Source organism: Carassius auratus, chromosome 7 (assembly GCF_003368295.1).
Source record: "Carassius auratus strain Wakin chromosome 7, ASM336829v1, whole genome shotgun sequence".
Lineage (NCBI taxonomy): Eukaryota > Metazoa > Chordata > Actinopteri > Cypriniformes > Cyprinidae > Carassius > Carassius auratus.
The window spans coordinates 23,888,675-23,916,060 of NC_039249.1; the positions used below are offsets into that span (position 1 = coordinate 23,888,675).

Here is a 27,386-nt window from a genome sequence, read left to right on the forward strand (position 1 = left end):
AGAAGATGCATTTCATGCAGCTCTTTGCCATTCAGTTCACATGACCTCATGACCATGAAAATAGTCTGCATGACTCATGCACTATATTTCTTATATTTCACTATATTTAAAACACACAAAAGCAGGAAACTTACTTCACATTGCAGTGAGCTGACTGAATTGTGCCTAAACCTTTAAAGCTTTAATCTACTGTAATTCTTATGACACAATACATATTTCACATCTAGCAACATTGATTACTAAATGCTCCAGTTCTAAGAACAGAACAACTGTTTTCAACATAGATAATATTCAGTTTCTTGAGCTGCAAATCAGCATATTAGAATGATTTTTAAAGGGTTGTGTGATACTGAAGTCTGAAGTAATGGATCCTGAAAATTCAGCTTTGCATCACAAGAATAAATGCAATTTAAAAATATATTCAAATAGCAAACAATGATTTTAAATTGTAATAATATATCACAATATTACTGTTTATACTTTATATTTTTTAATCAAATAAATGATGTCTTGATGGGCAAAAGAGACGTCTTTCAAAAACATGAACAAATCTTGCTGACCCCAAATATGAATCATTTTTGAAAGCAAGTGTAAAAAGCTTCAGTAGAGGTGGGCAGTAACTTACAGCATATTTCACACTTTATTTTCATATCAGTTTCTATACATGCTAAACCAACTTGTGAAACTGGCCTTCCTGTTTCAGTTTTTTTTTTCTCTTCTTCCTTTTTCATGATGCTTTATTTTGCTAGTTGAAACACACCACTGTGCGAGTTGAGTGGCTGCACTGGCCAAATGTATTCATTTTGTTTAAAATGGTCCTGATAATAAACCCTCACTGATAATCAGTTTAATATTGTGAAATGAATAATGATGTGTTTTGACTTTTGACAACATGACACTTCATTTTGTATTTGTAGGAACTGTGTCTTTCAGAGAAGATGGGTGAAGCTTGAAGGAGGAAATCTTACTTACTACAGCAGCGATAAGGTGATACACACACACACGCGCACACACACACACACACACATTCACAAATTCTCACACACAACAGGGCTTTGCCATTTCATGTTCTTGTTTCAGTTTGAATGCCGAGAGCAGAGACAAGCCTGAAACCCCGGTGTCAGTTTCAAACTCGGCATGTAGAATCAGTTTAAAGTATCTCAGAGCGTCCTAACTACTGCAAATCCCTCTATTAATTTCCACTTCCAATGGGATAAACCTAAAATGTTCTACCATAGTTGTCGACAGTCAACCACTCTTTTTGCAGATATAGTATTATTCTCACAGTTGGACAGAAACAGCACTGGTTGCTGGAACAGGTGATATCATCAGTGTAAAACAGAGGGGGTAGAGGACGCTGTAATAGAGACAGGAGGAGGGGGCATTGGGTGAACCTGCGTGTACCATGCTTTTGTCTTATTTTTAGCCCTTTAAGACTAATCAAAAGAGGAACATCAGTGGAGCGGCCTGTTATAGCTTTCAAACATACCAGTCGCTCTTTTTTTTTCAAGCTCCTGTTTACTTGTTTGCATATAATTGTTACAATTTAAAGTAACGGTTTTCTGTTTTAGCGTATTTATTATTATTATTTTTTTATGTAATTGATCCTTCAGAATTCATTCTTATATGCTTATTTGCTGCTTGAGTAACATGTTTTATTATTATCAGTGTTCATTTTTATGGAAACAGGGATAAATATGTTCAATATATAGTGCACAAGAACAGCATTTAAAATAGAAACATTTTATAACTTTATATATGTCTTTGCTTCCAATACATCCTTGCTGATTAAAAATACATAATTTCTTTAAATAAAAATTGGGTAACACTTTAGTATAAGGATCAATTCTCACTATTAACTATTTGCTTATAAGCATGCCTATTATTAACACATTGGCTGTTAATTAGTACAGTACTTATAAAGCACATACTCTACATGACCATATTGTACATCCCTAATTAAACTTAACAACTACCTTACTAACTATTAATAAACAGCAAATGAATAGTTTATTAAGGAAAAAGTCATAATTAATGGTTTGTTAATAGCAAGAATTAAACCTTAAAATAAAGTGTGACCAAAAATTTCATTCCCCCTAAACATTTGAATGATGCTGCAAATATATCTTGTAAATACAGTTAGGTCCATATATTTGGACACTGACACAATTTTCATCATTTTGGCTGTGTATGCCACCAGAAAAGAATTAAAATGAAACAATCAAGATGAAATTGAAGTTCAGACTTTAAGCTTGAATTCAAGGGGTTGAACAAAAATAAAACATAAAATGCTTAGGAATTACAATTCTTATATACTGTTATATTCTTTTATATACTGTCTCCCCATTTTCAGGGACTCAAATGTAATTGGACAAATAAATGTAATCATAAAGAAATGGTTATTTTTTTATATTTTGTTGAGAATGACTGCCTTAAATGTGCAGTAGGAGATCTTGGAAAATGATAACTTTAGCCTGATAGCACTGAAAGCGAACATCCCACCCTCCCTGCAAATCACTGTCCAAAGCCACGCCCCCTGAAGGCACGAACATGAACAGATCAGATGACCAGAGACAACATTGCTACAATACATCATGTCTCATTCACTAGTGAGAAAACTTTATACAGTTAGTAAAAGTACTACAATACCAGGGAGGAAAGTCTGGTTGTTAATGTTTGTTCTTGCTCTGTCTGCATTGCGCATGTGAATGCGCTGATGATGTATCCTGTCTGAGCGAACCCTGTGTGCAGAGGTATTCAAATACATATGTTGACAGGCAGGTAGAGTCAATAAAAACACTCTGAATGAGTATTTTGGTTGGACAAACATTTCTTGGTCCTACGCCTTATAAATACATATAAATACATTTAGACCACTTCAACCAGCATAACAAAAAGATTTTCAGAAGACAATCACTTATTGCCTATAAGTCTGAAACTAATGGACATCACCAGAGACTGGATTTTCTTTCTTTGTGATGCTTTGCCAGGCCTTTACTGCAGCTGATGACAGGTGTTGTGTGTTTGTGGGTCACGTTTTGACTTCAGCAAGGGAAATGCATGCTCAATCAGATTCAGGATCAGAGGATTGACTTGGCCATTGCTGAATAATCCACCTTTTTACCTTCAAAAACTCCTGGGTTGCTTTTGCTATATATTTTGAGTGACTCCATTTGTACTACTGTAATTGCCTATCACAGCTACTCTGGTGATACCCAGATTTACCTAGCCTTATCTCCAAATAACTACAGCCCCATTGACTCCCTCTGCCAATGCATTGATGAAATTAATAGTTGGATGTGCCAGAATGTTCTTCAGTTAAACAAGGAAAAAACTGAAGTCATTGCATTTGGAAACAAAGATGAAGTTTACAAGGTGAATGCATACCTTGACTCTAGGGGTCAAACAACTAAAAACCAAGTCAGGAATCTTGGTGTAATTCTGAAGACAGACATTAGTTTCAGTAGTCATTTCAAAGCAGTAACTACATCAGCATACTATCATTTACAAACATTGCAAGAATTAGATGTTTTGTTCCAGCCAAGACTTGGAGAAACTTGTTCATGCCTTTATCACCAGCAGGGTGGACTATTGTAATGGGCTCCTTCCCAAAAAGACTATTAGACAGCTACAGCTCATCCAGAACACTGCTGCCAGGATTCTGACTAGAACCAGAAAATCCGAGCACACCAGTCCTCAGGTCCTTACACTGGCTTCCAGTAACATTTAGGATTGATTTTAATAGTTAGTAAGGTAGTTTTACAGACAAAAAGTGTCTTAGAAAATGTAAATCTATATATGAGTGAGTAAACAAGATGATTTTCACATAATTTAGAAAGAAAAATTCTAAGCTACAAGCTCCAGTTCTCAAACGTCCCGGGAACCAATGTTCTGTATGTGTTTTATGGCCTTATTCAAGTGTTTTAACATTTTTAGTTTTTCACTAACCACGCATACATTTTTTTTTCTCAAAAACACAATCATGTACATACATGCTGCTCACATATTATTATAGCCCAGTTTGTGCTGATTACAGTGAGATTAGATTTTAGCCATTTAGATGTGTATAAGAAACTGAAAAAAGCAAAATGTCAGGCCATGACAAAACTTCTCCAGACCCCTAGACTCCAGAGGGTTAAAGTACTTTTACTCGTATATAAGTCATTTAATGACCTAGGACCAAAATATATTACAGATATGCTCACTGAATATAAATCTTTCAGACCACTCAGATCACTAGGATCGAGTCAGTTAGAAGTACCAAGGGTTCACACAAAACAAGGGGAGTCCGCCTTTAGTTATATGCCGCCCGCAGTTGGAATCAGCTTCCAGCAGAGATCAGATGTGCTAAAACACTAGTCACATTTAAATCTAGACTTAAAACTCATCTGTTTAGCTGTTCATTTATTGAATGAGCACTGTGCAATGTCTGAAATGATTTCACTATATTTTCACCATTTTGTTTTTACGTAAAATCATTTTCTAACTGTTTTAAATTCATTTTAAATAATTACATTTTTTTAATAATTTTAAAAGTTTTAAAATTGCTTGTGTTTATTCTTGTTATTATTTTTCTTCATTATTATTTTACTTTCTTTTATGTAAAGCACTTTGAATTATCATTATGTACGAAATGTGCTATATAAATAAACTTGCCTTGCCTTGCCTATACCCTATTAGAGTCGAGACCCGAGTTCGACCCGAGCCTGCCCCTTCTGCCTTTTAAAAAATAAAATAAAATAAAATGTTTTTGTCAAAGTCTAATCAGGCCTTGTTTGCACCTGTGGTGAACCCTCTGTAATTGTTCTTGTAAGGTCTTCTCTTGATTGTAACTTTGACAATGACACACCTACCTCCTGGAGAGTGTTCTTCTCTTGCCTGAATGTTGTGAAAGGCTTTTTCTTTACCACAAAGATGATTCTCCAAACATCCACCACTGTTGTCCTTCATGGATGTCCAGGCCTTTTTATGTTGCTGAGCTCACCAGTGCATTCCTTTTTCCTCAGAATGTACCACACTGTTGATTTGGTCACTCTGAATGTCCCTGCTATCTCTCTGATGGATTTGTTCTGTTTTTGAAGCCTAACAGGTGTCTGCTTCACCTGCATGGAGAGATCCTTTGACCGCATGATGTGGATTCACAGCAACAGCTTCCAAATGCAAATGGCACGATTAGAATCAACTCTAGAACTTTTATCTGCTTAGTTGATGTAGAAATAACAAAGTAAAAGCCCACACCTCTCCATGAGCTTTTGAGTCAACTGTCCAATTACTTATGTTTTTTTTTGTTTTTAAAATAGGGTGCTACATATTAAAGAGCTGTAATCCTTTAACCTTTACTTCAATTTTGATTTGAATACTCTCATATTTAAGATCAGAGGGTGCACTTTAAGCCTGTATTCATTATATAACTGTACTTTTATATGTTTCGTTCAGAAGCTTAAATAATAAAAATTGTGCCTGTGTCCAAATATATATGGCCTTAACTCTATATCTTGCCAAGAGAAACAAGTTTGTCAAAACTTCCTAGTATAATGTCACTTATTTTAAGGAATTATGGAAACACATTTTCCATTTTCAGTATCCACTCCATCAAATTTAAAAGGCTGATTTAGCGGTAGCATTTAGCAATAAGTGCATAGTAAGCACAAGCTCCCTGGGTTCCATGGGTCTTCTAAATTAAGACAGGCTTCTCTGTGATGACATTATGCATTAGGAGTTAATGGTGACTTTTGCATCCATAACTAAATGTTTTGTGTGAGTGGGAGCCACAATGAAGCTCTGCTGTGGTGATTTGTGCAGTTGCCCGGACATTAAATAGTTGGTCCTCTTAGCAGTTTTTATTGCTCCTAAGTTTGTTTGCTTGGTGATTGTTTACTGGTTCCTTCTATATATTAAAAATAAAGCAAGCAACAGAATTTGCCTTAACAAGCATAGCTTATCAAGAATACTAAGGAAAGTTTCAAAGAAAGTCAACTCCAACTTATTGTCCTCAGCGGGCACATTCTCTCCTTAGTCTCTTTTCTGATTGAAATGGTTAATCTCATTCGCTGCTCGCTTCTTCGACATCACAATAATGATGTCATCAATCAGAGACCTCCTTAAGCGTGGGAGAGAGGCAAGCAAGGCACTCCCACTGGATCTCTGTAGGACCCCCAGGGACAGAGAGGCATGGTCTCCCCAAACTTACCTTAGGTTTCATCAACCTTGCGACCAGGTCTGTGATGTCTAGGGATCCAAGTAACACTTTCATGAGTTTTAGTTTGTATGTGTGAGTGAGAGAGGTTTAGAGTATTACCTGTCAGTAGGCAGGTTGTGTGGCGATGTTTGGATTGGGATCAGTTACCTTGTATCTGAAGTACAACTGTGTGGAAAATCCAGAAAAGCTCAAAAGTCTCCTGGGAGCGCCAGTGGAAAGCTTTCTCACCACCAACCCCTGGGTTTTGATGGTTGTAGTCCATCTAACTTAGGGCAAAAGTGAGCTTCCCATGTTCTGCAACATATACACTCCCTGTCAAATTGAGGCTTATCCTCACCAAGGCTGCATTTATTTGATCAAAATACAGTAAAACAGTAATACTGTGAAATATTACAGTACAGTTTAAAAACTGTTTTCTACTTTCATATATTTTAAAATGTAACTGAATTTCAGCAGGCATTGCACTAATCTTCAGTGTCACAAGATGACGAAATTATTTTTTTCAAGGCTAAAGTAAATTGATCTAAAATGACAACAAAGCCTTTTTTAATGATCTAAAATATTTTTACCCATTTCTTTTCAGGTTTCTATTTATCAAATAATCCCACATGAAAGTTTTTACAAAAATATTATGCAGCAGAAAATAGAAACAGTACTGACAAACAGTATTAATAATTGACCACCAACATTAATTGATAATAACTGAGTATCAAATCAGCATAATAGAAAGATATCTCAAAGATCATGTGACACTGAAGACTGGAGAATTGGCTGGAGTATTACATCACAGTAATACATTAGATAATAGTAATACAGTCGCATTTTTAAATGTATTAAAATAGAAAAGAGCTTTCAAGACTTCTTTCAAGGACAGAAAAAAAATCTTAATTATTTCAGACTTTTGATGGTAGCGTAGAATCTTCTAGAATGCTACATTCCACTGTCTGCTTTTAGCTAGTGTAGGATGTTGCAAAAAATGCAAATGCATCATGTACACCATTCATTTACAAGTCATTTTCCATACTCAAGTGCATTAGCTGCCCTCTGCCAGCTGGTGTCCCCATGGCTCCACTGCAGAACTAAACCAGTGCTGGTAAAAACAAAAGCTAATGGCATTATAGGCACTCTCTGGTTCTCTCTGAACGAATGCAGACTTCATCAGTCAACTCTATCGCACATTCGGATGTATGTGTTCATGAACATCAAAGTGCATATATAGAACAACTGCTGTGAGTGTGACACGTCGTCACCGATTTGTGCAAGCCAGACAAATAAATCCTGCTATAAACTTTTTGTGCATCGTATGTCTCTGTTATATGTGGGTTTGTATAAGCACACACCAAAGTGCTTAAACCATCTCTAAACTCTTAATGGATGCGCTTGCGTTTGCACATGTACTCTTAAGCCCCCTTCATCAGTCCGACCCTGAAAATTGTAATTATAATGAATAATTAACGCCAGCTTACAGAGCTCCTCATTATTGCCACTTAGCTTCCTATAAACATGCACACCTCTTCACTTTTATCCCTCTTTCTTCTCATCTGCCGCTGTCCAGATTTTAGACAGAGGAAGTCTCATTAATATGCCGGCGAGTTCGGCAGTGGGAAGGATGCAGAATTGGAGAGAGTGAGCGAGGAATGAAATCCCGGAGAGAGGTGTTGGCTGCCCCCTACCATAATTAGGGTTAGCTGCAGCCATCGTTGTTAACACGCTGCCTTAATTTGAGGAGATGGTGCTCTCTCTGACCCCTCTTTCTCTCTCTTTTTTCCTCGCAATCTTACACACTCTCCGCTTTGTGAGCTTCTCTTCCTTGATCCCTTGGTTCTTCACTCATTCTCTCTGTATCAAGCAATCCCCAAGCCATCATATCCCTCTCTTTCTCATTCTCTCTACTTTCTCGCTTTCTCTCCCTCATCGGCTCTCTTACTGTCTATCTTTGGAATTACCTCTTCCATTTGCGGCAGCCGAGGAGGGGGTCCCTCACTAAATCTTCTCTTCTATTTCTGTATGGACAAGTTCTAGAAATAGTGCAAGGTCATCATAATAATTAACAGCCAACTGAAATGGACAAATTAATCTTTCTTTTTTTTCCCTTGCCTTTCTCCCCTGTCTTTGTCGCTCACTCTAGCCTTATTCTTAAACCCAGTGAACTACATCACTTCTTACGGTCAACATAGGCAGCTCTTTTCTAAGGTATTCTAACTGAAGTGAAACCTCATAACCGAGTGTTTTGGAATGACCTACACAGGTGCAATTTATGGATTATACAAATAAACACTCTATTGTTTAGTAAATCTGGCCCTAAAAGTGATCATGTTTCAGTGCATAATGGAATTGCCTTCTTTGCAAAGCAATGTATGCCATGCTACCTTAATATTCAACCAAAACAGGATTGCTTAATTAAAATGTCTATCTTTTAGAACAGACTTGTCACCTATGTTGCCTAAAATGTTACCTGCGGAACAGATCTCCTGTCTCCCTTTCCTCCTCTCTCTTCATTTTCAGTTCTCCACAGTGTTTGCCCTTTTCTATCCATCACAGTCTGCTGTTTCAGAGCGGCTGGAGTGCTGTGTATGAGTTCTGTAGACTAAAGGAGGTCTCACAGAGCTCTACTGCTGCTTTGGAGGCTTATGTTGGTTTGAAGCACACAGAGAGACCAAACACTGCTTTCTCTAAACAACTAGCTCTGTTTCCCTCATCTCTTCCTACAAAACATCAGACTATAAATACTGGAGTGCCGAGCCTGTTAGCTGGGGACTGGTATTAGCAATCAGGCCTGCTTGAGTGTGTGAGTGTGTGCTTGACTCAATCCCTCTTTTTTTTTGTTATATATATAGCAGATGCATTATAACTGGATTGAGGTCTCTGTTGGAAACCGTGTATGAGAGTGATGTTGCAATATGTTTGTACACTATCAATCAAGTACACGATATACTATTTTTTGTTTTGTTCGCTTTTTGTTTCATTTTGTTTTGTTAGCTTTTTTTGGGGGGGATTTGCTTTTTGTGTTATTTGTTGGCCTATAGTTTGAACCATTGCATCGAAAATGGGTGTTTTGTTTTGTTTGTTAAGTGTTGTTTAGTTAAATTAGCTTTTTATTTGGTTTCATTTTGTGTTTTTTTTTCTTTTTTACTAAGTCCTTAGAAAGAAGGACGTTTTTGAGATCACGAGAGACATAAATTCAGTCAAGTCTGTCCAGAGTTGCGACTGCTAGTTTGTAATCTGTCCGTATGTACTTTGTGCTATGAATAATTTTTCTGTCTCCCTCATTCTTTGCAGGAGATGTACTCGAAGGGCCTGATACCCATTTCGACAGTAAAACATGTTCGTGCTCTTGGTGAGAATAAGTTTGAGGTGGTCACGTCTGCAAGAACCTTTGTGTTTCGGGCAGAGAAAGAAGGTGAGCCTCTTTGCTTTTTTGTCTGTCTCACGTTTCGATCCCTCTCTGCTAATCTCTTTCAAACCAATTCACTCTCCCACTCTCACTCTTGATCTTTTTTCATCTTTTGACTCATATTTTTATCGCTTTACAATCTCTGCTATAAGATAAGGTTTTCTGAGTAGATCTTCCACACTGAATCAGAGAGAGTAAAAGAGAGAGGCGAAGCCAGCCAGGCTCAAGAAGATCACAATATTATGACATAGACCTGAAACACCCGAGACAATGATGATGATGATGATGACAGCTATGGATTTAAAATGTACAGTTAACACACTGTTGGTGTATATAGTTGCCACACCATTGCCTGTGTATTTAGTGGGATATTTTTCTTAATATTCATTACTAAGCTGCAATGATAGCCTGGTTTAAAGACTGTGAAAAGGCTGATTATGTTTTTAATGGAGAGACTCGTGGTGTTCAAGGAGTATTTTGATATTTTAGCTGCAATTCAAGATCAATGTAAAACTGTTTCAGCATTTAGTGGCTCTGAAGGTTAGTTCTAGTCGTGATTTATTGAGAGATTTACTTTAATAATACAGCTAGTTCATTAATAATAGCATTTTAGCATGATTCTGTGCTATTTTTTGGTGAATATATTTGTAGTTTTGTGTGCCGTGAATCTTTCTGTGGCCACTGTATGTCTGCAGACCTAAGTATGTCATATATATTGTCATTATTAGTAAATGGAGCAACTTGACTTTCTCATTGCCATTAAGACTTTTCAGACATCTTGCAGTAAAATGAACAATGCAAGGTTGAGGAGTTCACCAATAACCATGTTATTGACACAGCCTGTACTTTCCCCATTGCAATTACTGTAGTAAATCTGAGGCTAATAGCACTGCTGTGTGCCATAGTGTCCCAGAAAATCAGCAAATAATGGCCTCCTCAGTACCTACTTTATCCCCAGCTCTTGTGTAATGACCTCTGACCCATGGTAAGTAAATTACTCTGAGGGAAGTCAGTTTAGGCATGCATTTAACTGTACTTTCCACCGTCCAAAAAATAAATAAAAAATCTGATACAGAGAGAGAGAGCAGAGCGCTGGTCCAATCTGCTCATGCATCTTTAAACAGCTTTATAGCAGTCTGAAAGAGTCATCAATCTTAAGATAAACACAAGCGAGGAGGAGAGAGAGAATGAGTGAGTGAATGAAAGCGCTGGAAGTGGGTGGTCATGGGATGAGCACAAAAGATAAGAATGAGAATTAGTGCTAGAGATCGAGCACACTGGGATCATTTAGATGAGAGAGTGTGTGAGTGAGCAAACATTCATGGCTGTGTAGTCTTTCTGGGGCAGTCTTCAGCTGTGCAGGCCTCTTCTTTCAAATAGAGTGTAATATTTCGGGAATAACAACTTTTTCATGGATAAAGGGGAAGAATATCTTTTGCAACCACCAATATACAAGGTTTGTAGCATTTAGTAATGGCAAAGTGCAGTTTGTAACTGTCTATGAGGATGTGTTGAAGCCATGGTCACTTTCAGTGATAACTAGGGCTGTCAAAGTACATGAACATTGTTTAATGTTGTTTCTCTTTTGAAGAAGTCTATTTAATCTGCCATCTTTGCTCATGATGACTCTTGGGTTTTCAGTTCTGCTGTCATTTTGTTTTGAATCAGTCACCTGAAACTAAATGTTATTTTGACACTACCATTCAAAAGCAGTTTTTGATCAATTTAATGCATTTTTGCTAAATAAAAGTATTCATTTCTTACTGATCCCAAACTGTATTGCTTATAAAAATGACATCATGCTTACCAGCTAAACTTTTGTCTTTGAGAACTGATATTAATCAATAAAAAATTGAGAAAAATGTTCTTAATGGATTTAATCATATTTATAAATATTCATAAACCCAGATGGAATATTTAACAAAAGTTAAGTTATTTATACTTTTTTTTTTTATGGTGTTATTTAATTATCACCTACGAGTGAAGGTACAGTCTTGCAAAGCAGCTTTACACATGTCCATAAAGTGTGGGCAAAGTTGTTATATTATCTTATTATTGCAGGTTTTAATTTCAGTCTTTGTATTTCCTGGTGCAGTGTGAGGAATACAGAATGAGATGTGCGAATGAGATGAGTAAAGAGCACCGGTGCCAAAAATCTACCTCCTCTTAGGTGTCTTAATTTATACATATGCAGAGCACATACAGTATGAGTGTAATTGTTTAATCCAACATACTTACTGTACATATTGTGTAACAAATAATAAGGATTAATATGAATAATCACAAGTAAAAATGTTGTCAATTGACAACCCAAGTATTAAAACAAAACAAAATTGAGGTAGTACATAGAATAAGTTGCATTGGTAGATATGGCCACACAAACTAAACTCAATGAGTGAAATGTTGCTATATATCTGAAAATATACAACACTTAAATTGCACCTGAAAACTCCTTTTGCTGACTACAAGCGCATTTTAGTGTTGTCCAAAAGACACTGTACGCAAAAACACTCACCTTTAATGAAATGAGTTCTTGCTCTCTCTCTCTCTCACCCCCCCAGTCTCTCCCTCTCTCTCTCTCTCTCTCTCTCTCTCTCTCGATGTGGCAGGTGCTGTAGACCTGCAGAGGATAAGAGTATCCAGCTGTTAATGTTTCTTGGCTAGTGTGTGTGCTTGCAATGAATTTGTGCAAGCCCCTGTAGCCCTATTTAAACACAGCACAAGAGAACCCTCACAGGCTTCCTTCCCCCATCTCACACACACATTCACAAACACACAGGCAGACACAATGCAATGAGGCACAGGGGCTTTTGCATACCTGCTTTGTTTGCAGATTTGAAAGTTTATAAAGTATAACAATAATATTAGACACTTTTCCCTTCCCTTTTATTCCCATGGCATGGCGTCTCTCCACACACGCGCACGCATACCTGTACATTCACTAACATACTTCAAACAGACTGCAGTGTTCCTCACACACGCACGCACACACACGCACGCACACACACACACACACACACACACACACACACACACACACACACACACACACACACACACACACACACACACACACACACACTACTTCTTCTTACCTCCCTCCATCTTCTGTCTTCCCTCTAAGGAGAACGTCAGGATTGGCTAGAGGTTCTCCAGTCTACTGTGAGCTCCCAGCCCTCCATTTCCCATCAGCCTCGCAAAAATAACACAAACAAGAGTGGCTACGTCGAGCTGCGTGGCCTCAAAGGAAGAGTCTACCTCAGCCTCATGGGAACCAGCTTCAGACTCTGTAAAACAGACCAGGTAGATCTATACAGTATATGCTTCTTTTTTAAATATTGGGTCTTTCTGACATTGTTAAATGTTGATTTGGATTCATACTGCTGTTGTCCGCATAAGTTTAAAATAAGTACCACACCACAGCAACCGTGTCCAGGGTCTCCCAACCTGTCTATCTGTCCACCATCAAACTTCACTGTGCTAAGCCGTCTGTCTGTCTTATTCTCCTTTTTGTTTCTGTACATAATTCTGTCTGTCTACCCATCCATCTATACGTCTGTCCGTCTGTCTGCCTTCAAACTTCACAGCCCTAAGGCATTGTTTTGACCACTCTGTGTCTGTCTATCTGTTTGTCTACCTTCAGGCTTCGATCAGTCTTTCTGTTTATCTCTCTACCTTTAAGCATCCACGTTTGCAGTTTTAAGGTATCTATCTCATCTGTCGGTCTCTCTCTCTGTCTGTCTTTAATATATGTTCGTGTCTATAGTACCTACAGACTTCACCAATCTGTATGTCTGTCTGTAAGTCAATCTCTTGTCTGTCTCTGTGTAAACTCTATTTATATATATTAAAACTTTATTGCTGTGTTTAATTACTTACATTTTCCTTATGCACTCTTTGTTTATGTGGATATAGTTGGATACTGATTACTGAAACTTTCACACTTCATGTTTTAAAGTATGTGACGTCTGTTTTGTGGTCCCTCCAATGAGAATGAGCCCATATGCTGAGAGTATAGTTATTACAATGCACACACAAGCCCTGACATTTCCCATGCGTGCGTATGTGATCTATGCCCAATTGGTCTCAGTTTTAAACGAGATTAAGCTGAGAATGTTATTCTGTATGAATAGGCGGCACACACGCTCACACACACTTTATCATCTCTGTTTGTCTTTCATTATTTTCCTTATTAGCACAAGCAAGCATCTTTGTCTTCATTCTGCAAGGAAATTGTTTTTCGTCAGGCGATTTAGCATGCGGGAGAGAGAAAGAGAAAGAGAGCAGTGAAAATGGAAATTGATTGTATTGTTTTTGCATTAAATCCTCTCCGTGGCAATCACTCCGACAAGTGGTGAGAGAAATGGGAGGCAATGGAGGAAAAGAGGGCATGGGGGAAAGAAATGGAATGAGGGAAAGAGGAAGTGGGCAGAGAGACAAGAACAGAGGAATAACAAAAGGAGGTGAAGACAGCAGTGGCTGGTGAGGGATGAAGAAAACACAAAGGAGCATAAAGATGGAGAGAGAGGAAAAAGGTGCGGTGGTGGGTAGCTTGGTTCATGTTCAGTGAAGTGGAGTATTTAATTTAACAAGATGAACGAGCTGCCCAGGACGCTGGTTTTTTTCCCACTTCCCATCTTGGATAGGATGAAGTGTGCTGCCCTTCTCCTCTCTGAGGTCAGGCCATGATGTTTCCCCAAGGTAATGAAAGTCAACCTAACAGGCAAGCCCAAGTCACGTGACGCCACTACAGTTTAGTGCTGCATCGATTTTTAATTTCCTTACTTCAACTATTTGCTCCACAGCAAAGAGCACAAAAAGACCAAACACACGGCCACTTCAAAAGGTCTCTGATGGCTAATGTCTAAAAGGACAATTATTTGGTTTTTCATTAAATGTTTATTAGAAATGCACTTAGTGGCATTTAATTTGATAGTTTCAGTGCAATGGAGTATAGGCTGCATGTGCTGCCGTTTTAATATGCCATATCAAGTTAAAACTAGTTCAACCTTGAGAAAAAACGTCTCAAGACCCCTGTTCTTTTTTTCCATTTTGTTGTGCTGTTTTTAAATCAGGGCTATGCAACATTCAGAATGCATGTACCGGGACAAACAAAAAGTAAAGCACATGCACACAATTGATTGACCAACAAACTGTCAGTAATTTTTCTTTTCTTTTTTAAATCCAGGTTGCTATGCAAATGTAACTCCTATAACACAGCATGCAAACAACTTAATACATGTAAAGTTTTAGATACCTTATTTTGGCCAAATTCTATGTATGCTTGTAAAAGAAGGTAATTCTATTGCTATGAGCTTAGGAGAATGAAAAAAGGAAACAATCCAGCACAAACAAAGACAAAATTTTGTCTGTACTCGTACAAAATAAATGTTGTGTCTACATAAAAGTATTGAGAAAACTGGTTCAATTGAATTTAAATGTACTCTTAAAAAAATAAAACCTTCTGTATGGTTCGTGTGAGAGTTTCTGTTTATTTAGAACATTCCAAATGATCACTTATGTTGCTTTTGTTGTTTTATTTGATTTACAATGCTTAATGAGAAGGCAGCAGCCTTTGTTGAAATGTGCAAGGCTTGTAACAGAGCCTTTTTTGCCTCTTTTGAAAAGACAAAAAGTTATCATGTATAATAAGTATGTTGTCTTGCTCTGGTCATGAACTCACTGCTGTTATGAGTTCATAAAAGCATCGGTTTCAAACTGTCTTTTTTAACTCTTTTCACATCTACTGTTCACACCTGACTTGTTATATTAGTCTTTTGAACATACACCTTTGAGTCTCTCTGAAGTATACTCTGTATATTAAGTTCATTATTTCCATCCACAAGACATTTTTCAGGAAGAAATATTCTGAATTCTTAGTAAAAAACACTTCTTAAGGCTAAGGATGATAACTAATGATAACTATAAATTATTAACAGTTGTTCTAATTCTGTAAGAATAGGAAAGTTCACACCATAACTATAATGATAGCAGTGGAATCACTTTCAGAACGACTTTTATTCCAGCTGATAAAGGATAAAAACTAGACAGCAGTCAATAAGAATACACACGACTTTAATGAGCTTTAACATTTAGTGGCAGGCGACAACACTATGGCTTGTACAGTACTGTTATCACTGTTATCGTTAGTGTGGACCGAATATAGATGTCATTACAGTTCTTGTTCTTTGTGTATTTATACATACAGTATAAATAAATATACATTTCTAGATTCTTGCATGTAAAAGCGAGTGTGTCTAAAACACTGTGATAGACATCACATATTCACAACAATACTTGGTCAGTCCAATTGAGTTCATCTTTCACAGATCATTAGATTTTACTCAAAAACTGGCCCTCATTACACTCAAAACACAAAAGGAGTCATTATCAAAATATCATAAAAATATCTTTTTCACACAGCTGTCGAGTTCAAATGCTGTTTGGCTTGGTTTTCTTAAAAGGCACACAGGTCCCCTGTAAACCAGGGGAAAAAATTAAATAATTAACTGAAGAATAGCTTTAAGAAAAGCGTTCTTTAAAATATTGTTTTGAAGTGGCCCAGGACTTAAATTTGACTTAAAATAAAATAATAACAACAATAAAATAAAAAGAGCTACCTACACTTTCACAACATGCTCGTACAGTTGTGTCTTGACGCATGGTTGCCTTTATCTGTTTTCATCTCCTTTTTTTCCCCATTATTCTTTCCTCCTTGAATCATCCCTTGTTCCTCTGAGAGGTTTTCATATTGCCCTTGAAGTAATTGTTACACAGCTAACTTTCTTTATAGACTATGTTTTCTGCTTATTCTTGTGTGAAACAAACTTTGTCATTCATTCAGACTCTGATCAATGGATCAGTGTGTATTCACCCTCCAGTGAGCTCAGTGTCTGTGCTGTGCTCCCTTTGACCCATCTCACACAACAGTGTCCTTGCATTTTTATAGTTAGAATTAGTTTTCCTTGTTCACTTCATTCCCTGCAGCTACAGTGTTCTAAACAGGCACACATAATGTCTGGCTGTGAATGCTTTGGGCCGTTCACATAGCAGTCGCTGATCTGCTTCATTTACTCTACTGTGTTCATTTCTTTGTTTTAGTTCCTGATGTTGGAATTTTCTTGGATATGAAAAACTGAGTGTTTTGATGTTTATGTTGGTTCTTCACAGGACTTTAATTCTGGGCTGGCCATCACTGAGGTGGACCTCACTGCTGCATGTGTGAAGCAATTTGAGAGGAAAGGATTTGAGATCACCACACCTTTCAAATCTTTCTGGTAAACTTGCTAAAATATTATTTACTGTATATTAGCATAAGAAAATCGCATAAATTGACTGGTAGATGTTATTTTAAAGAGATTTCAGATGACCTTCAAACAGAGTTAAGCTTCTTACCTGACGTCCTTAATATCACTTTATGCAAAAAAAATCATCAAAGTTTCACTCAAGGTCAGACTTAGAGGATTAAGTTTTCATAGTGCAAATAATTATTTATTTACACAAGTGCCTCCAGATTATGAGTTCAGAGATGCTTTAAATTTCAAATACAGGTTCTGATTACATAAACATTTGATTTCATATGCTTTCATTTGCTGAACAGTTCTTTGGGAATTTAACTTCTAATAAAAATTGCATTGTTGCTTGTATAATATAGTATATAGACTTCTCAAAACCACAGTGTGCCACTTACCTACTGTATAGTACTTAACTAGAGCATTGTATCCTCTAGCTCTAAGTGTTGTGTTATTTAAAAAAATATTTTATTCAGTTCTTGCTCTATAAAAAATACCATCTAATATAATAGACATTTCATTCCAATTCCAAATTTGTGTGTACTCTGATAATGTTAGGATTAGAAATGTAAGGATTCACTCAACTCACAATTCGATCCACAATTTTGATTTCACAATTCGATTTATGATTTTTACATTTTTTAAACAAAAAGATATTTAAGACAATTTATGAATTAAATGTGTCGTTTTATTATTGCTTGGACAAAATGCTGTACCTTTGTGAAATTGAAATATAACTATAATGATATACTAATATAGCACTTACACTTGCTTCTATTGTCCTCATTTGTAAGTCGCTTTGGATAAAAGCGTCTGCTAAATGACAACATTTAAATAGAATGTAAATGTAAATAACAAAACTAAATTTAAATTTTAAAACAAGCCCCAAATCAAATAAATAAGTAACACAAATAAAATAAATATCTTCATATAAACAAAATAAGGCTTTGTCTGTGCTCTTTCCATTTAAAAATAGAGGCAACCACTGCATTTTAATCATGGTCCAGACAAAGATGCTGCATACATGCAACACAAGCAGTTTTTAATTTAAATTAGATTGATTAATTTTAAAATGTTGAAGCAAAAACAGAATGGTTTGACTTCAGTTTTGTGAAACTATACATAAAAATATCTGCATAAGACAGTGGATGAGCTGAATGATGTGCAGATTCATTGTTACATCCCTAGTTTGGATCAACTGTGAGTATTAGTTAAGTTTCGTGTGTGTGTGTGCGTGTGTGTGTGTGAGTGTTTTGTTGAGGAGCACTATTTTTGAGATGTGTGACTGAGTGTTAATGGAGTTGCTGCCTATAGATAATTTCAAGAGTCACCTGAGGATAATATGCTTCCAACACTCTTAAAAATCTTTATTGGCATAAATGGTTCAATGAAGAACCTTCAACATCCATGGAAACTTTTCATTGCATATTGGTTACTTTATTGTGTTAAAAAGATCTTTGGATTCTTTTAATTTTCTTCACACACACACAAAAGAACCTGACCATGTAGACGTTAGACAGCAAGACAGTTACCATTGTTTGGAACATATTCATATTGTAAGAATTTAAAATAATTGACAAATAATATGCAAACCTCTAAAATTGTTGAGTTGAGTTATGAAAAGAATGCGATTGCTTTTCCAGTCTGGGATTGACCTATTCTGCCATAGAAAGAAGAACTTTGTTGATCTGCTTTTCACAAATGCATTGTTTTCAAGTGCAATGTTGGTGGATCAAAAGAGATTTCAGAGAAACTTAGGAGAAGAGTTCTTGAAGCACACAAGCCTGGGAAGAATTATGAAAGGATGTTTTTGGCCCCCATAGTCCAGAGTCAGGCAGGTTACTCCTGGATCAAACTCCATTTCTACATTTCCTAGGAGTGGGCATTTTACTATCCTTAATTCAAGAAGAAGACTCCTCAAACAACATACAAAGAATATAAAATCTGTTGCTAGAAGAAAACAAAATGCTGTATTTACTCCAAAATCTTATTCAAAAGTTAAACTATGCTGGAGGGTGTATAATATTGATATTTAGGGTCAGTATAGGGTGTAAAATAATTAAGCTAATTTTCTGCCTCAGTGCCTGAAACTTATTTAAGCACAAGTGAATTCCAAGTGACTTCATGAACATCCAAAATAATGAGAAAAAAATGAAACATTAACCCTTTCGAGTCGATTAACGCATATATGCGTTTTGAGTCATTTTCACCTGATATCCCCGAAAAGAACTTAAATTACACTCTCAGTTTTGATCGTACAGATAAGAGCAATACATCAATCGAATCTGTAAAGGGTCTAGTTTTTTTTGGATACAGACATAATAACAAAAACCCTTTGTGCACTTATAAAATAAAGATAACAAACAAGGTGCGCTGTCTACAGTCTTTGTCTCCGCTGATCGTCATGTACAAACATTTCATTAAAATGAACTGTAACTCCGTGAATACTCAACGAAGAGACATGAGAGAGATATCTATAGAAAGCCTGGAATGTCTACTTTTAAACTAAACAAGTGCTGCCGATAACAAATATTCTGAGATAAAGTAATCCACATGAAAACAACGCGATGTATGTTTTTCATATCTCCGCTCATTATATCTAATGTGACCACGCCCCCGCGCTGAACGCGCTATTCAGATTCAAACTGAAGCGCGCGGCTTGAATACGCCCACACAGAAGAAAAAGCAGCCAGACTATTCTTCAAGTTTTTATTTTATTTTACTGTTTGCTTCGCGATGAGAGGACTAAGATATAATTCACCCCAAAAAGATGTGGTTGAGGATTTGAGAAATGGATTTCCTCAGAAAAAAGAATGAAGCACTTTATTCAGCAGAGATCATAAACATGAGTAAGTCTCTTTTTATTTATTTGTACTAGTTTTCACATAACGTGTAAACATTTTACTAGTTAGACTTTTTCCAAATACTTTTTCCAAACTATAATTCCTGACTTAATGTATAATCAAGTGAAACATTATGAAGTTTCATTAACAATATACAATACTATACCATTCAAAAGCTTGATGTAAATAATATAAATGTGACAAATAGAGATAACTCTAACAAATGTAAAAACAATGCAGTTCTTTCGATTTATTCCCCCTAAAAAAACCTGAAAAATATTATCAGCTCTTTTCAACATTAATAATAATAATAATAATAATAATAATGATGATGATGATAATAAATGGGGTTTATTTGGTAGAAAATAAGATTGTTAAAAGGGTTTCTGAAGGATTGTGTGACTAGAGAAAGGATGCCAAAAAATTTGAAAGTCAGCTTTGATTGTTCCTAATAAACTGTTTAACTGCTCCCCCAAGTGGATATTAAATTATGTTGTGGGATAATTAAATATATTCTTAATAAACTACAAACATAAAATTATATACTTTTATTTTGTTCTCACATTCTTTCTTGTAAGTCCTCCCTCAGAGTGGCACAGTTGAATGGGAGGCTCATTATGCAGCTCATTATGCAGGCCTTTGTCTTGTCAGGTGTAAATCACAATGATATTCATGATAGTTGACGCCTACTCGCATATGACTTTTACCAACAAAAAGTGTTTTAGAAAATTTAAATCAATATATTGTTTTCTGTGAGTGAGTAAACAAGATGATTTTCACATCATTCAGAAAGAAAAATTCTAGGCTACAAGCTCCAGTTCTCAACTTTTCCGGCAACCAATTTTATGTATGTGTTTTATTGCCTTATTCAAGTGATTTAACATTTTTAGTTTTTCACTAACCATGCATAACATTTTTTTTCTCAAAAATACAATCATGTACATGCATGCATTTCACATATTATTATAGCCCAGTTTGTGCTGATTACAGTGATATTAAACTTTACCCATTTAGATATTTATAAGAAACTGAAAAAAGCACAAATGTCAGGGCATGACAAAACTTCTCAAGGCCCCAAAAATACCCTTAGACTCCAGAGGTACAAAACAGACCCTACCACCAATGAGATGTTAGTACCATCCAAACTGGTACATGAAAATTGCAGAAATCGTGTGATAAGAATCCAAACTTACTGTACAAACGTAGAGTAGTTTAGAAGAATAGGGCCAAGTCTATGTGCATACATGCAATGAGTTGCTTCCATGTATTGAGTTGCTTCCATGTAATTGGCTGATGATTTTTTGCATTAACAAGCAGTTGAATGGGTGTTCTTAATAATGGGGCTGGTGAAAGTGTTTGCAACAAAATAACATTTTCTGAGCCATTCCTACAAAACTCCAGATTCCTAGAATGCCAAGTATTCACTACATTTTCTCACAGCTGTATCTGGAATTGTTTTAACCCAACCTGAATTCAGTAACCTAAAACATTTTTACTTACTGTTACATTCACTACCTAGTTTGTAACAGAGGTGAAACTTTTCGTTTTGGTTCATTTATTAAGGCATTCCTACTTACGAGATTTACCTCTTAGTATAAGTAATCGCACCAACCAAAATAAAATGTGAATTAAACGGCTGAATTTTGCAAAAAGATTAGTTTCAAATAGTTGAAACTTTGTTTGGGCTGTTTATAATGAAATTGAGTGCTTGCATAGCTGGACAGTGTGAGATTTATTAAAGGCAGAGGAAACTCTGTCGATTTCTTCTTTTAGAGCCTTTTTAGTAACACTTTTTTCAGAGTTTGTTGCCTGCTGTGTTATTTTCTACAGCCACTCTCTCATTATGACTGTCCTGCCACTCTGATACTATCCATCTGAAGCACACTCGTTATTGATCTGTTTTTTCTTCCTCTTTAGTTCTTTTTTTTCTTTATAAATATCAGCTCTGTTATAACGGCTGTACAGTACAGGCATCGCTCACCTGTGACCCCACACAAGCTGATGTTTCCAACAAAGCAGCCATTTGCGGAGGCCTAATCGATGAAATGTTTTTGTGTTTGTTTTTTAATGATCCTTTTATGGCTCATGCAGTTCCCCTGCTAAAAACAAGACACAACAATAACAACAACAAACAATGAAAAGCTATCGCTCTCTTTCTGCGCGTTGTTAAAGATTTTTCCTCTTTATCTCCTAGCTTTGTTTTTGTGGACAGGACAGAATATTGATCTGTTTGTAGTCGCGTTCTAAACGCTGAGCGATATAAGGCCGGACGACTATTTAGTATTAGTTGTTGGCAAAATAATTGGAATTTTTCTCAGAAATGACGTATCAAGGTCTCTGTGCTCATTTAAAATAATGGGCGCAGAGGGGTTCATAATGGAAATGGAAAGCAGATTCGGAGCTATTACTGGTTTTTACATTTGGGCTGCACTGTGCCTCATCACTGCCAATCAGAATGCAATAATGAACATTTAAAAATGGTGTTCACCATTGTTATTTGTCTGGTACTTGACCTGGGCCCAGTGGGACTGAAACTGCTGGGTTTTAAGCCAGGTTGAACTTAAATAGAACTTTGAGTTTTATGTTTAAAAATTTTTATGCACACACACCCACAACTCATATGTGAGTCAGTGCTTAGAGAGCTAATGTTAAGGCATTCGGGCCCTGTCTTAAAATTTGACCGTAACATATTTGGGCTTCAACTTAAAGGAATAGTTTACCCCAAAATTTGGATCCTTTAATTTACTAACCCTCATATCGTTCCAAACCTATAGGACTTTATTGCTTTCATGGAAGACAAAAGTAGACATTCTGAAAAATGTGTTAATTGCTCTTTTCCATGCAATAACAATGAATGCTTTTAAGCTTCAAAAAATGAAGCACCATAAAAGTCTCATCAATACTATTTGTGCAAATGTATGTAACTAACTGAATCCAATGTGAAATCTGTTTGGGGTAATCTGTCTAGACTAGATTTGTTACTGTAATACTTACACTTTATCAGACTGATTATAGATTATGTATGTATCATTTGTGTCAGTTTCACAGTGGAGTCTGAGCGTGAGAGAGAGGAATGGATAGAAGCAGTTCAGGAGTCCATCGTAGAGACGTTGTGTAATTATGAGGTGCTGGAGAAGGTTTGGTTCAACAGGTCCAACAGGAAGTGCGCTGATTGTCAGGCTCCTGACCCAGAATGGGCCTCCATCAACCTGTGTGTGGTCATCTGCAAGAATTGTGCTGGTAAGAAACAATTATGAACACAAAGAACAGATCAAGAACAGACACAACAGGAAAGGAACATGAAACACAAAATGTCTTAACCACACACTTTAAAGCACAAAGCAATAGAAGTTTACTTGGTTCCTTTGTCTTCTGTTGAAAAGGATCAGTAGGATTTTGTTCTTAAAGAAATTAAAAGGTTTATTAAGCTTATCAAAATAAAACAAAGAGTTTTGCTTTTGAACATGTTTTAAGTAAATAAAAATATCGATCACCAATTTAGAGTATAAGAATGATTTCTGTAGGATCATGTGACACTGAAGACTGGAGAAAAGTCTGCTAAAAATTCAGCTTTACCGTCAGAGTAATAAATTGCACTTTAACATATCTTTAACATATATTAGAATAGAAAACAGCTATTTTCATTTATAATAATATTTCTTCATAATGTTTCTGTTTTTGCTGTATTTTTGAACAAATAAATGCTGCATTGGTGATCATAAGTGACTTCTTTCAAGCAACAAATTACAATTTTATTGACCCCAAAATTGTTACGGGACATATTACATATCACTTACTGTAAAAAGAATATTGATTCACATTACACCACAGTTTAGCGTGGATAGATAAACAACTTGTCACTGAAAAAAAGACAAATGTTTGGTAAGGAACAGTTATTGCGTCATTATTTGTTTAGACTATGTACAGACTATAGGCCCTATTTTAACGATCTAAATGCAAAGTGTAAAGCGCATGGCGCAGGTACTCTCAGGGCATGCCAAATCCACTTTTGCTATTTTAATGACGGAAAAACGGTCCGTGCACCTGGGATTTTTTAGAATGGGTTGTCCCTATTCTCTTAATAAGTAATGGGTGTAACATTCAATAAACCAATCAGAGTGTCATCTCCCATTCCCTTTAAGAGCGAGATGCACTCGCTCCATGGCAGATCGCTATTTACATAGCGGAATTTGTTGGCGGAACTGTTGACCCATTTTCTACCAATGCGCTCTTTAAATAAAAAAAGAAATATTGCACCATTGACTTTAGACTTTAGACCAGGTTTGAGTTGGTCTATGGCGCAGTCTATTTTCGCTCCTTAAAATAGCAATGCACGAGCAGTGCGTCTGAACACACCTCTTTTTTAGACCAGCATGCCCATGGGTGCACAAATGGGTGCAAATGCATTTGCTTATTAAATGACGTGACGCTGGACGGGAATATGCGAACGGCGCCGTACTTAAACTAGCAAACACACTTGCACTGCACCTTGCATCACTTTGCGCTGGGTGTATGATTGGGCCTTATATGTTCTTCATAGCCATCATACTAAATCTCTCCTCAGACAGTTCCTCTGTTCTCCTTCCCTATTGTGGTTGCTTAGATTATTGTGGCCACCCTCCAGTGCCATAAATTAACTAATTAATTCAGTTACGCAGTCATGTAATGTTACATTAGGTCACAATACAAGAGGAACCAGCGGCTGAACATGTGCAAACGGCTGCTGAATAAGCCAACGAGTGGGGAAACACTTTCCCTAAATGTGCACCACAACTTTCATGGGATCTATGGCACAGACACTTTAATTAGCTGTGCTTCTGCAGCCGACAATTAGGAGAGCGAGAGCGAAATACTGGGAATATAACGAACAGCTAACGATTAAATGAGAGCAAATTGTCTTCAGTGGGAGACAGGTGAAGTGACTTCCTCTTTCTCACGATCTAGCTTCACATTAATAATACTTATCTAACGTTTCCACTTCTTTTTTCCCCTTCATTCACTTCTGTTTTTTTTTTGCCCCATCTTTTTTTCATCTTCCAACACACTTTGACATCAATCAGCATCCCTGGCTGTGTGACACACATTCGGGTTTGTCTGATTCTTTACTCGTGTAATTGCAATAAGCTCTTTAAATCGAACTCTGTGATTGGAGACATTTCTCAAGTGAGGCTACGGTTACCATAGATACTCCCGCTATGCCCATTTTTTCACTCTTTCTTTCTTTCACTAGTTTCTCCACCTTTCTAATGGTTTTGTTCTCTTTTGATGCTTTAAATAAGGTTTCATTGAAGCAAAGGCTGTGTTTAAGGTACTTTCCTGTCTTAGAAGTTTTCTTAAATGGCACTACAAAACCCTTAACGAGTGCCCTTAATGCACACACACTAACACATACACAAAGCATCTTTAGTCCCGTCGGCTCTCAGGCGGCTCTAATGATCTTTGATGGCAAACTGGTACTCTATAATGCTTCTAATTATGCCGGAAAATCACACACTCCATATTCAAATATGTGTTTCTCCCTGCCATGTTTAATTCATCTGTTTCTCGCATAAACAACGACTACGACGGTGCCTGGAGTTCAGCTAAATAAATGCGCAGACCAACAAACACAATTAATTACTTATGATTCATTAGCAATTAATGGCTTTTTCGCGCCTTTCATTTGCAATTATAGCTGTGGCAGGCTGGAGAAAAGAGTGCTTGGGAAGGATACGATGAAATGGATAATGAGTGTGACTCTATCTGTATGTGTGTCATACAAGTCGACGCTTTATATCATTTAGTGTGAGGTTGTGCTTAGTTTGGGGTTAAGCAGGACACTTTTAGTTAACAGGAAGTTTTGACTATTAAATTAACACTGCCTGGTTTAGATGTGAATAGTTCAGATCAGTATCTGTTTCCAGGTCAGCATCGATTCCTGGGTCCTGGGATCTCAAAGGTCCGCAGTATGAAGCTAGACAGCAGCATATGGACCAACGAGCTCATTGAGGTACAGATCTGTTGTGGCAGTCACATCTTACATATTGATTTTAAAGGAATAGTTCTTCCAAAGATGAAAAGATTGATTGATTTACAGTTACTCGTCCTGATGTCATTCCAAAGCCTTAAGAACAAAGGAAGATGTTTCAGTCACACTTTATTTTTAGGTCCAATTCTCGCCATTAACAAGCCATTAACCCTAAGTAATAATATAATAAGTTGTTGTAATAAACCCCTAAGTTGTTGCTTATTAATAGTTAGTAAGTTTACAGTAGGTATTGGTTAGGATTAGAGATCATGCAGAATATGTGCTTTATAAGTACTGTAATGTAAAAAATAGGCATGCTAATAAAAAACTATAGTAAGAATTGATTTCTATACTTAAAGTGTTATTGATATTTTGAATGAAACCTGAGAGATTTCTGTCCCTCCATTGAAAGTCCATTGGAATGGAAATGTTTCATTAAAAATACCTTAGTGTGTTTTTCGAGCAAAAAAATCTTGGTGTAGAATGACATGAAGGAGAGTGTAAGTGCAGTCATTTCATTTTTGGGTGATCTAACTTCCTTGTGTAATACATTGTCCTCACGGTCTGTCCCTCTCTTTAGCTGTTTTTAGACGTTGGAAATAAGAATTCCAACAGCTTCTGGGAAGCAAATCTTCCCCCAGAGGAGGAGCTTTGCATGCAGCCGTCACTGGAGCAGCGTGCATCCTTTATTCGCAGGAAGTACATAAAGAGAAAGTACAAGAAAGTTCTAGAAGGTCTAAACACTCAAGAGGAGCTCAACAAGGTGTGTGTAAGAGAGCCTGTGTGCTAACGTTGGCTTTTGGCTTTGTGTTATTTTTGTTCTACCTCATTAAAAGGCCCATTAGGGCTGGATGTGTTGGTCTCTCTCTGTGTGTGTGTGTGTGTGTGCGCGCGCATCTGTTGTTGCTCTGGCTCACCTGGTAGCCCAGGTGTAAATTAGGGTTACCATGGTAACTGGCTCTCATCAATTTTAAGCGCTGGTTTCCAGAGTTTTGTTAAAACAAAGATTCTGCTTTGGATCTTTTTTGCATAGCACTAAATATTGCTTTTGCAATCAAAGTGGTGTAAAGTTACAGTCGCAAAACTAAGTATGTTAAAGAAATTTAATGTGCATATTGAATTGATGAATTTCCTGTGCATAATTCATAATTATGCTGTATTTGTGTGTGTGTGTGTGTGTGTTTGTGTTGATTGTTCTTATTGAGTTTGTCCACATTACTCTTTCCTAAGCCAAAAGATGCAGTTTTTCCTTACCGTCAGCACTAAAACAGATCAAGCCTGCTTTTGTTTTCTGGAGGGGGGTGGGCAAAAGAGAGGGAGCGAGAGGATTGGAACGGTGGATTACGTGCGTGTGAGATGAGAGCAGCACTGGGGAGTTTTCAGGGGTTCTTCTGAAAAAGTTATATGGTGGTGTGCGTTTGTGTCAGAGAGAGACAAAGAGAGTGAGAGGAAGATAAAGAATATAGTGCAGGTACATATAGAGGTGAGATTAGATTATAAATGGAAGGGTACATCTGGGACAGACACAAACAAAATGTTCCAGAAAAATCCTTCCTGATCTCAAAGTTTTTGTTTAAGCCCTGATGTGATATATGTCTTAAAGTTTTCATTTTAGTTCCTGTCTGATACTTTCGTTGAGCATGAAGTTTCG

General features: G+C 36.8%; 2 protein-coding genes across 3 annotated transcripts in view; both read left to right on the forward strand.

Moving 5' to 3' along the window:
* The window catches only part of LOC113106275 (microtubule-associated protein 1A-like), a 1,143,919-nt gene that overhangs the window by 453,092 nt on the left and 663,441 nt on the right, over nucleotides 1–27,386 (forward strand).
* LOC113106278 (arf-GAP with Rho-GAP domain, ANK repeat and PH domain-containing protein 2-like) overlaps nucleotides 1–27,386 on the forward strand; it is a 78,530-nt gene that overhangs the window by 14,638 nt on the left and 36,506 nt on the right. For both annotated transcript variants that reach the window (XM_026268018.1, XM_026268017.1), the window contains exons 7-13: nucleotides 918–987; nucleotides 9,479–9,599; nucleotides 12,718–12,896; nucleotides 16,764–16,870; nucleotides 22,769–22,968; nucleotides 25,632–25,717; nucleotides 26,316–26,498. In XM_026268018.1, coding sequence (XP_026123803.1) covers nucleotides 918–987; nucleotides 9,479–9,599; nucleotides 12,718–12,896; nucleotides 16,764–16,870; nucleotides 22,769–22,968; nucleotides 25,632–25,717; nucleotides 26,316–26,498 — 946 coding nt within the window. The remainder of the gene's footprint in view (nucleotides 1–917; nucleotides 988–9,478; nucleotides 9,600–12,717; nucleotides 12,897–16,763; nucleotides 16,871–22,768; nucleotides 22,969–25,631; nucleotides 25,718–26,315; nucleotides 26,499–27,386) is intronic.